Genomic DNA, 12,012 nt, shown 5'->3' with positions numbered 1-12,012 from the left:
CTGGGGGCTGAGAGGCTGAAGGCCCGACCACCGATGGTAGGGCGGTTGGGGCGGGGGACGTGGAGCAGACCGGAGCCAGAGGAACGGAGGGTACGGGCAGGTAGGTAGGGGATAGTAGGTTGGAGAGGTAGGAGGGAGCAAGGCCGTGAATGGCCTTGTAGGTGAGGATGAGGATCTTGAAATCAATCCTCTGGGGGATGGGGAGCCAGTGGAGGCGAGCGAGGGTGGGAGTGATGTGGTCCCGAAGCCTGGTGCGGGACAGTACACGAGCTGCAGAGTTCTGAATGACCTGCAGCTTGTGGAGGGAGGTGGCGGGAAGGCCGGCGAGGAGAGAGTTCCCATAGTCCAGCCTTGAGGTGACAAAGGCGTGAACCAGGGTTTCAGCAGCGTGAGGGGTGAGGTAATGCCGTAGTCTGGCGATGTTCCGGAGGTGATGGAAGGCGGTGCCAGTTGTGGTGCGGATGTGAGGGAGAAAGGACAGCTCAGGGTCGAACAAAACGCCGAGGTTCCTGACTGGCTTTGAGAGGTGGAGAGTGCAGCCTTGGATGCTGATGGTGTCAGCGCCTGAGGTGCGGAGGCGCTGACGTGAGCCAATCAGGAGGGCCTCGGTTTTTCGCACGTTGAGCTGAAGAAAGTTGTCTCTCGTCCAGGACTCGATGTCGGACAGGCAGCTGTCAGGACATCGGTGGTCGTGGAGTTGAGAGTAGAGGAGGAAAGGTAGAGTTGGGTGTCATCCGCATACATGTGGAAGTTAACTCCATGTCTGCGGATGATGTCACCAAGGGGGAGCATATAGAGGGTGAAGAGGAGGGGACCAAGGACAGAGCCCTGAGGGACACCACATGAGACAGTGCGGGGGGTGGAGGAGAAGCCATTCGTCGAGACAAAGTGAAGACGGTGAGAAAGGTACGACCTAAACCATTCAAGGACAGTGCCTTGAAGGTTGAGGTGGGAGGACAAGCGGTGGAGTAGGATAGCGTGGTCGACCGTATCGAATGCTGCCGATAGGTCGAGGAGGACGAGGAGACAGAGGGAGCCCTGGTCACAGATGGTCAGGATATCATTGGTGACCTTGACCAGGGCAGTTTCTGTGCTATGGGCAGCACGGAAACCTGACTGAAGGGGTTCGAAAAGAGAATGGGTGGAAAGGAAAGAGCGCAGTTGGGAGGCGACAACTCTTTCCAAGACCTTGGAGAGAAAGGAGAGGTGGTGTAGGGGTGAGGGAAGGCAGAGAGGTGGGTAGGAGACCAAAGGCACGGTCGAAGAGAAGGGTCTTGAGACCGGCCTTGAAGGAGGCAAGGGATGAAGCGAGGCGAAAGGATCGTGGGATGGAGTTCCAGAGTATGGGGGCAGAGAGGCTGAAAGCCCGGCCACCAATGGTAGGGCGGGTCGGGCGGGAGACATGGAGCAGGCCGGAGTCTGATGAATGTAGGGAGTGGGCAGGTTGGTAGGGAGTCAGCAGGTCAGAGAGGTAGGAGGGGATAAGGCCATGGATGGCCTTAAAGGTGAGGACGAGGATCTTGAACTCGATCCTCTGTGGGATGGGGAACCTGTGGAGTCGGGCGAGGGTGGGAGTGATGGGGTCATGGAGCCTGGTGTGTGAGAGTACACGAGCTGCAGAGTTTTGGATGCTCTACAGCCTGTAAAAGGAAGAGTTGGGAAGGCCAATGAGGTGGGAGTTCCCGTAATCGAGCCTTGAGGTGACGAATGCGTGGGTGAGGTTTTCGGCAGCCTGAGGGGTGAGGCATTGGCGGAGTCTGGCAATGTTGCGGAGGTGGTGGTAGGCAGTGCCGGTCATGGCGTGGATATGGGTAGAAAGGACAGTTCAGGGTTAAACAAGACACCCAGGTTCCTGACTGGCTTAGTGAGGTTGAGTGTGCAGCCGTGGAGGCTTATGCTGCCAGCGCCCGAGGTGCGGAGGTGCTGGCGCGAGCCAATCAGGAGGGCCTCGGTCTTGCTGACGTTGAGTTGGAGAAAGTTGTCCCTCGTCCAGGACTTGATGTCGGACAGACAGTCGGTCAGGATGCCAGAAGTCCTGGAGTTCAGGGTGGAGGCAGAGAGGTAGGGTTGGGTGTCATCTGCATACGTGGGAAATTTACCCCATGTCTGCGGATGACATCACCAAGGGGGAGCATGCACAGTAGAATTGTGCCTTTTCCTGTGACTGCATATCTCATGATTTCAGTGTCAACATTTTAATGTGTTGCATCTTTACACTGCTGCTGGATGACTAACTGTTTGCAAACAGTATTACTCACTATATACTTTGACAACAGAATGACAATGATCTATTCCTTCTACACCTATAATTAATCTGTGGTTGCAAAGAAAGCCTGAAAGATATTTCATTTGAACAGACTTTGGAAAGTTAATAGTTTGGTAAAACATTAGAATAACTCTTGCTTTGTCATTTGTCTCCAAGACTATTTCTGTTTAATCACACAGGCGTTAGCTGTTGCTGGTCTGAGCCCGCTGCTCAGGAGAAGCCATTCTCCAACACAATTTTCCAGATTGACCACCACACCTCCTTCTACTCCATGCAGTAGAGGGAGGTTGCAGCAACACATCCCAACCCTATTCCTGGATGGCATTCAATCCTACGAGAAACTAAACAGCAGCCTTCCGTCAGTAAATTCTAATTCCTGGTACTCTGACAACTCAAATGGAAATATCAAAAAGGTCAGGCCAGTTTCTCTGACCGTACCCTATCCTTTCAGGGAAAAGGGCAATGAGTGTCATAGCAGTGCTGGTAGTCTGGTAGAGGCGGTAAGTTCATGGATATTCTCTATTTTTCTGCTAATATTACTGATTTTAAGATTAGATCTATCTCAGCAGATCTGCTTTCTGTTATGTGTTTCTTTATCTCTGAGGAAGGCGAAAGACAACACTTTTGTTGTGTGGGATATGATCACCTCTCCCACAGTTTGAACCCAAAGTCAGTATGGAGGACTCCCAGGCCAGCTCTAGCATGTGTGTATTTGGTGCTTGAATCACCTTAATTTGGAACCATAGAAGTACACAAACACTTTAAGTGTCTGTGTTTTCATTTTCCACTTTAAGCAATTCAGATACAGCAAGACTGGCAGTTGGGGTGAAACATATAACCGGTCATTGGTCTGTAGGTCCTGAAGATTTTAGACTAATTTGCTCTAATGCTACATTTCTGTTTGAGTTTGCAGTTTTATCTCTCAGAGCTCAAATCCAAATTTCAGATTGCATCATTTGTCAACATCTGGAGAACATGCTAGTTTTTGCAAAGCTATACAACTGTGCTGATAAGTAATGAATTAATTAGGTTTCACTCAGAACCCAAACAGAATGTCCTTTTAAGATTGAGTAAGAGATGGGCTCAGGATACTTTCGTGTAATGCAATTACCAACAATTTGCACTGTCAAAATGTGGTACTTTTATGTAGATTTTTCAAAAAAAAACATTTTATGCTGATCTTTATCAATCTTTGAAGAGGCAAGATGAGACTGTCAGTCTCAATAGTCAAAATGAGTGCAGGGGTTTAGTTGGTGAGCGCAGAAAATAGGTGACTAACTGAACTGAAGTACAACTGTACGAGCTGATGTAATGATAAATTTCCGATCTGATTCTGATCGTTGTCATCCAAAATATCTTTTTGAGTAAATGTGCAGACCTTTTGGAGAATAATAGCAGTGAGGAGACATTTCCCTGAGCTTCTGCATGACATCCCGGAGGAGTCTGCGAGTCGTGTACTTTGCCCATGAAAATCAGCGTGCTTTAAAGAATTTGAGGGTGGGAGAGAGAAGCTATGACATTGGGCTCATTTAAGAAGCAGCTCAATTCTGTATTGGGAAGATAGTGGCTGAGATATTCTGAAAAGATGAAATCAAATGGACCAAAGGAACCTTCTTTGCCCTTTCTTGTGATCCAGTGAAGGCAGTAGAGCTCATCTGAAGCAGTCATAGTCACGTGCTGCTTTGTGTTGACTGTTTGCAAGGGTGATTTTGCTTTATGGTAATATCTGTTTTATTATGTCTGTCCAAAAGGTTCTGATCTCAGAGGGGCTTGGTCGATATGCACAAGACCCAAAATTTGTTGAGGCAGCAGCACATGAAATTGCTGATGCCTGCGACATGACGTTCGAAGAGATGGAGAACGCAGCAGACAACTTGTTGAGTGGCAATAAGAAAGCTAGCCCAAATGGCAATCTGTTACCATATGTGAACTGTAGAGACAACCAGCCACAGGACCCTGTGCCAGATAGCGCAGAAGAGGAGCAGGACTGTGAGAAAAGCGAGGAGGAATTTGCAGATGAGATGATTTATGTAAGCACCCTGTAGTCGCAGGAGATAGCTTTTATTATTTGCTCAAATCAGTTTGTTTCAGAAGTGCCTCACTGTTCTTGTGACCCGAAGTAACCAGAGCAGCTGTTTTCTTCATTTGCTGTTGTGAATTGAGAGTTGAGCAGTTGTTGCTCTGAGTGCTTTTTTTAAAATTAACAATTGTTCTAAAAATCATCAATCACTTCAGATAGTAAGGTGGCACGACCTTTGAACCTGCAGCAGAAACACTTATCAACATCTCAAATATGGTAAAACTGTTCACGAGAGAGCATAGGACGGACCTTCGAGATGCTGTGTGTCCATCAGTTTGTCGGCACATCTGAACATTTAGCCTAACGGCACTTAAAACCACTCTGGTTTTTGAAAGAAATGGAACACAGATGTGGACACACCCGCACCAACACACATATACACAGAAAGTATTTCTTCTCTTCGGATACGCCTCTCCTACTTCAGAATATCTCAGAAAGTAAAATTCCCAGAATCTTACACTCTGATAAGAAAGCGAAGCAAAGAGACGATACTCCGTGAGAAAGGATGGAGAGAGAACGTCAAAGTATTTCGTAGGTGGCATTACCTGCCCCTCCTGTAGCTTTTCGGCAATGGAAACGTGTTGTTTGGATGCCTTTCTAAGACTGCTTGCAGATGCCTGACAGCAATATTGTGGGCTGTCTGGCGTACTGACCATCCTACCTAGTTCCGTCGGGATATCATCCTGTTGTAAAGCATGGTCATTTTTACGAGGAGGTGGCTTGTTTGTGTTATAGCAATTTTTGACCGGCCACTTTTCTACCTTTTTTCAACATTGTTGTTTGATTGTTTCTTTTGGTTGCAATTGGAAGTACNTTTTTTTTCCTGGTACAGCGTTATTTTATATTTCAAAGAAAAGTTCATAATCCAATGGAATCACTCAGTGTTCTTGAAATCTGCATCCATTATGGAAGCTGGGATGTTTTGGAAGATTGAAGTTCTAATTTTATTTTTAAAATGGTAATTTAACTAATTTCAATATTGCAGTTCAGTGTACAACGCATAACCATTTCTGTGCAATCTATTCAGATCTTTATTTGGTTTATAGTCAATGCATATCATTTTAAAACTATTTTGTATTTAAAAGAAAAGCGAGTGGATTTGCAGCAGATTTGGGTTTAAAAACCAGAATTCCTTTTACAGAATACATACAATCAGTCAACAGGTTTAGCACTGAAACCCATCGTCTGGTGTTCCACAAGATATGCAAAAACAATGCAATAAAGTGTGACTGTAACTGAGAATATAAACATATTAACTGTAAAAACAAAAGATAACTATATATAAATGTGTGTGTGTGTGTGCGTGTGTATGTGTGCACGTGTGTGTGTATATACACATACATGTATATATGAAAATTGATATCTCTATCTAATCTGTGATGATTTCTTGTGTTTCATTTTGTTTTAAGAACCTGTAATACTTGAATTCAGGTCAGTTTTAGTATTTTAAAAAAAACAACAAACAAAATAAGGTTGTGCCAAGCAGTTCCTTTTTGATGAAGTTGTTGACTACACTGGTGTGTATTTGATGCATGTCAATCATTGAAGTATTCAAGTCTACCAAGCTATATACATTTTAACTTTTTAGTGCTTTCCAAGTGTGAAGCAAGTAACCTTTTTTTTTAAGAAATACTAAAATGAAAAGTGTACATAGTGTACTTACTATGATCTGACATTCTCACTTGTTTAACATATACTGATTTTGCATATCTTGTGTTCACGGTTTTTACTATTGTGGTTTCTGCTTTTTGTTCTTCTCCCCAGCCTGGCAGTCAGTCTGAGAGACACAGAAGTTTCTAGGAGGAGGTGCAAGGAATATTCGAGTGTCCCATTCTCATTCTTTCCCTCCCCATTTGAAGTTGCAAGGACATGGCAGTCTTTTGGTTTAATTGTTTCATTTTCGAAGGCTTGCTGGCAAAGTGCTAAAGCTGCTTTACAGAGAAATCAGGCTCATAATGTATTGAAAACAAGAGAGGTACAACTTGGTAGATTAGCAACGTGGGTGTCAATATTGTATACTGAGTCATTGCTGGTCCCTCCTGAAGCCAGAATGTTACCAGATAAAAATAAGAGATGTTTTACATAGCACAGGTACCTGTATTGTGCAACTTCCAGTCATGATGATGCCTATTCAATATCTGAACATTAGTTTCCCCCGATGGTGGAAGTAAAATCTGTGGTATCGCAAGATGCAATGAACAACACAGGCAATTACTCAGAATTATTGGAATCTTGATTCTGATCAAATTATCAAACGTTGCTAATGTTTAGTTGCGACTTCCTCTTGAAGATATACTGCACAAAGATTTAAAAAAACTCTCAAATTTCTGATAAATTTTACTTTGTATGTGATCAGGAAAGGAGATTTGCTCATGATTGCGCTAATGGCACAGATGTGGAGGGTACATTTATTCTGATAATAGATTTGACATAAATTGGGCGATCAGGCATATGTGGTCATTTTTAGTTTCTTTGAAATAGATGTGCCCTCTAAATCAAAATTAGAGTTATTTCTAGAAGCTGAAAAGGGCAGTATAATTTTGTTTGAGAATTGGTTTAAATATTCATATAATTTCACTGTAGGTTAAGAGCATAAATGATATAGTTATGAAATATGTGACGAGTACGATCACTGTTTGTGACTGAGGTTCATGTGCATTTCCCAGTTTGACCTATTTTACATTTATTTTAAGTAGGAGAATAAGGTCCATTTCCATCAAATCCACTTTGATAAGATACGGCAGCATCAACCGGGTTAGATTTGATGTAGCAGTTCAAATATGTTGTGAAACGTCCCAAATTTTACCCCCATTACATAGATCTAATTGACAGGTCACATACAAAAACTGTAGGTTTGTTAGAAAGATCAACTTTCCTCAAAAACTGTACGTCCAGTAAATCAGAGAGACCTTTCTGATGTTAGAGCTAAGAAAGGAACAAAATAATGTGATGTCATTTTTTTATATTTTTAAATATAATTTAATAGATATCAGCAAAAATACAGTTTCAGTATTGATCTGTTCATACATTTAGAATTTGTTATTTAATGTTCTACATTTTTTTAAACAAACAAGCAACTATAAGGATTGTATCAGGATGGGATCTGTGACATCTCTTGAACTCAGATGTTCATTTGTGTATTGTAAAAGCTTTCAAAAGACAATCGTTCCACTTTGGCGAAAGCTCCCTCGCCATACCATCTACTCCAGGCTGCCTCATAGGAATGGCCAAACAAACATTTTCACGGCAATGAATCATCATTTCCTCTAACTTATGAAATATTACCATTGTGGACGTAAGGAGGCAATGCAGCTCTATCTTATAATTGTATTTGGAATTATTTTAGGTGAGGAAAATAACTCAGAAGAGCTCAGCTTCATTTCTGCCATCATGATCGTCAATGCAAGCAGGATTTTGTGATTGGAATGACCTGTTCCCATCGTGAATTGGTACTGCAGAGATGTGAATTCATTGGTACTGAAAAGATATGAATTCATTGGCAAGGCCAATGGTTCTCCCATCTAGGTACCAGCCAGGCTTCATAATTCCCTCTCCATTTTTCTTTTTGTTTCCTGCAAAATCTTCTTATAAGTAACAAAATCTCTGTCAAGCCCCAGACCCCATACCCCCCCACCCCCGCCCCCCCACCCCCCCATTATCTTTTTTTAATGGAGAGAACACAACGAGAATTACAAACTCCCCATATTTTTTGCAGAGCAAGTGTCATCCATGTTACTGTGTTCAGATCCGTGTATCTAAGAGGGGTCGGTTACATTCAGATTTGCAAGACAGAATGCATCCATGTGCAATAGTCAAATTCCAGCTGAAAACCTGAAGCTGCACAAACTACTCGTTCCATATGCTGCCTGAATCCTCACAGAGATCCGGACCCTGAGGGGAAAACATTCAGAATATCTGAATGCAGTCGTGTTAGGAGAGGTCAGGAACTACTCTGGAATTAATTTTAAAAGTGAGCTAAATGTTGGAAAAACTCCAAAGTTGAACTCATCACCAGCCATTTGTTCTCTGTGTATTTTATGCTGGTTATAGATTATTTTTTATTTTCTTAGCATTATGCAGCAGATTGAGTGGAGTTATGCATAGGATTCAGCGAGACCTTAGTGGAAAAACTTATTAACCTAGCACCTGTGGAATATTGGAACAATATATGATTTTATAATATTGCAAGGTTCGAGTTTTCAGTTTATTGCATGTCATTCTCTATGAAGCAAAACTTTAGTGTGTATTCGTGCAACATGTCGGAAATCCAGCTCATTATGTAAAGGGCACAAACAAGGGAGGGTTTGCCCAACTTTAGGACAAATGTATTTTACATAGCACTTGATGGTAGAATGCTCATCTGAAAACAAATGTTTTTAACAATGAAGAATGAGTTTTAATTCCTATTCTTTGCCTTTATTCTTGTATCTGGCGATTGTGCTGAAGGATTGTGAAGGGGTGAAAAGGCTTCAAGAGTCGCATAGCACTCACGCTTGACCTACTCGTAGTCGCTGTTAAGGTTGTGCCCCGAACTGTGTCTAAACGTCTATTTTATATATAAAAAATATTTTTTTGCATCCTTTAACCCTCTGAATATAAATTTATATCAAAATTAATTATAGCTAGATTTAGCATATTTAATTTCACTGACAATACAGCAAATTAATTTAAATGTAGTGTTTATTCTAGTTTATTTTTAACATGGTTGTTAATTATTAATTCTCTGGTACAAAATGTTGCTTTGCCGAAGTGTGCAATATATTAATATTCAGGGGCTCGAAGCCCAATCGCCTGAGCACATCAAGTATGTGCAGACCCAGGGACTGCTTAACTGAGGTATTAGAATCCCAGCTTGAAATGTGCAGCTTAACACTGTACTGTAACTTTGAGTTTCTATCCTGGACATGGGCTCTCTCTGGCCAACAGTGAAACACTCAGAGCTAACACTTTACATTCAAAGATGTGGTAAGTATAGGCCTGAGTGACCAAAGCTTACAGAACGCACGGGTGGTGGTACTTGTGGAGGGGTTAAATTCAACAGACAGGACATAACGTTTTTGTTCCCTTATTAAATTCTTGTTCAAGCTTTTGAATTTGAAATAGTGTTAGTTTAATCGTCTTCAGTTTTTTAAAACAAACTGAAGCATTGATGTATACAGCAGAAGCATTGCAAGTGCACACAGTAGTTGTAAGTTGAGTACACCCCAATCAGCAAACCACTTTTGGGGGGAATACACGAGGTGAAGCTCAGGAGGGAGATTTTCAAATATGTTACAATGGATCTGAAGGTTTATGTTGCAGAGCTTCAGATAACGTGAATTTCAGCAAAACTGCACCCTAAGGGGGACGAGTGGACTGGAATTCCACACGCAAGCCAGCTGTAACAAAGGGCAGAAGCGCTGAGCAGAATCAAGTAAAATGTAGCTTGTACATTTGAAAAAGTACTCGTCTTGTACTGTTATTTAAACACTTCTTTTTCTTGAAGCCTCAGAATTGTAGGCATCCAGACACTTGGTAACTGTCCAGTGGTGGAAAGTTATTTCTGTCAGGGAGTTGAGTGAATGCAGAATATATCTGAAACACTGTTAATAGAATTTTCAAAAGCTGTTTTTTAATTATGATTATGAAATAATCATTATTATTTGGTACTGCATGACAAATACGTTGTTAATCCCCTATCTTTTGTGTTTGCTTTACCATTCATTTGGAAATTTGAGAGTCCCTAAATTAAACACTTTTGTACTCTGTGGTTGAAAAATGAAACTTAAAAAAAAACTCTTCATTTGTAAATAAGTAATGTACAGTTTGTAACTGTAACGTTATTCTGTCTATGGTGGGAGAGTCTGTCTTGCCCTCGCACGTAAATTTTAGACTGTATTGTCCTAAAGCAAGCTTTACGTTAATCTTTGATTGGGACAATGTATATTCCTGTAAGATTGCATTTTTATCTAAGGAATGATGTTATTAAAACCTGCAAATAAATTAAATTTCCTAATAGCGTGTTTCAGTTTTTCATTGCTTTGATAGCCACCGGTTGAGGGTTTGACCTCGACCTCTGCTATTTCATTATGACTGAGATAAGGAACGTATGGCATTGGGGAAGCAGTTGTTATTGCATGTTGGATCTCCAAGCACCTTTAGGGGGGTGGGGTGTGGTGGAGTAAGAGGGGTTGGATTTCCTGGAACTGAAGTGGCTCCGAGGTGGGATGATTGGCAACGGAATATCGGAATCGAGCCAGCGCTCTCTGGCGGTCTTGGGAGTCTAGTTCCTGAGCCAGGCTGGCCCACAGTACTCCATGGCACTGCTGATGACAGCACAGCCTCATCAGCATGACACGGAAAGGTAGACTAGTCACTAGGGCCAAAGATTTCTCCCATTCAGCTCCTGTTAACCGTGTAAGCCAAAGCCATAACAGGTAGGGTGGTCCAAGATGGACAACCAGCAGGAAATCTTGGCAGACAGTGCCATCGATGGTAAGCTATGTAGTTTTGGCTGATTAAGACTCCAGCAGTACCCCACCGCACACTCTAGGGTTCCCTTGGCTCTTGCCAACCTGCGCCTAATACTTTCCAGAATTAGGTAAACAGGATGTGTCCCTCCAGGGAGAGAGAGCACATTCCATTCCAACAATCTCTCTCTGGGGTTTCCATGTGTAGGTGGGAGGCATAGAATTCTCAGTTTGGTTAAGCGTAGTGATGGGTTTCCGCATGTGTCAGACACCCAGCTGACCNAAAAAAATCTCGAAGTCTTTGCATTGCATTACATTGTATTTCTCATAGTTCACAGTAGATTCCACATTTCTATTAGGATACTTCCGGGTGGCGATGTGCCTTCTGAGTCCTAATCGTGTTCTGCGTAAAGGTAGGTCAGCGGCATTTCTGTTGGCTTTCCTTAGCTGACCGTATTAAGCTTAACACTTGCATTGATCAGATATCACTCTTGTATGGTTTGTTTCTCCTCAGTTTTCTTCAATTGACTTTGCTTCTTTCGCGAAAGCACTTTGTGTTAGCGGACCATTAATAACAATATTGCACGTTTGTTCTAACCCCTTTCACGTCGGGAAGCCGTCTCGAAGCGCTTCGCAGGATTTTACCGTAAAGTGCAGTGACTGCGTATTTCGTGGCGAACGCAGCGGACAATTTGCATGTAGGGATATCCCACAACCAGCTGTGAAGTGAATAACCAATTTTACCAAAGGGATTACCAGGAGGGAACCAGAGAGAGAAAAAAAACTCCCTACTCTTTGCCAAAACTGCTGTGGGACCTTTAACTTCCACCGGAACAGAACCTTGATTTTATGATCCATTGGAAGGATGGCACTCCTCCTCCTCCTCCTCCTCCCCCACCGAAATACATTTTTTTTAAAGAAAAAAGTAGCTTTCCAATCCGAAACAACGTCTCTGCCAAAACCTGGTGCCGTGATGTGACACCAGGTCAAAGTTCCGTAATGAGAACCGCACTGGATCTGATTCAAAGCAGGTTTTATGCACAGCAGCAGCAGCAGGAGGGGGAGGAGGAGGAGGAGGAGAGTGTGAGTGGGTATATGTTCCAGGAAGTGCTGCTGGTGGAAAGTCCCTGAGTTGGCCCAGGGCTGGAACTGCACATCAAACCATTTACATGTGACGTTAGTGAAGAGCAGCCGCACTGACTGACACTGAGCCCCAC

The 12,012-nt window shown here is 42.8% G+C and overlaps 1 protein-coding gene across 1 annotated transcript in view; it reads left to right on the top strand.

Annotated features, from left to right (window-relative positions):
- Positions 1-5,538, top strand: part of cacna1c (calcium channel, voltage-dependent, L type, alpha 1C subunit) — a 270,222-nt gene extending 264,684 nt beyond the window's left edge. Inside the window, exons 48-49 of the mRNA XM_042335422.1 lie at positions 2,446-2,766; positions 4,018-5,538. Coding sequence (XP_042191356.1) covers positions 2,446-2,766; positions 4,018-4,311 — 615 coding nt within the window. The 3' untranslated portion in view covers positions 4,312-5,538. The remainder of the gene's footprint in view (positions 1-2,445; positions 2,767-4,017) is intronic.
- Positions 5,539-12,012: the final 6,474 nt, after the last annotated feature.

This window comes from Callorhinchus milii, unplaced genomic scaffold, assembly GCF_018977255.1.
Source record: "Callorhinchus milii isolate IMCB2004 unplaced genomic scaffold, IMCB_Cmil_1.0 Scaffold5, whole genome shotgun sequence".
Lineage (NCBI taxonomy): Eukaryota > Metazoa > Chordata > Chondrichthyes > Chimaeriformes > Callorhinchidae > Callorhinchus > Callorhinchus milii.
This window is presented reverse-complemented; position numbering and strand designations above follow the sequence as displayed.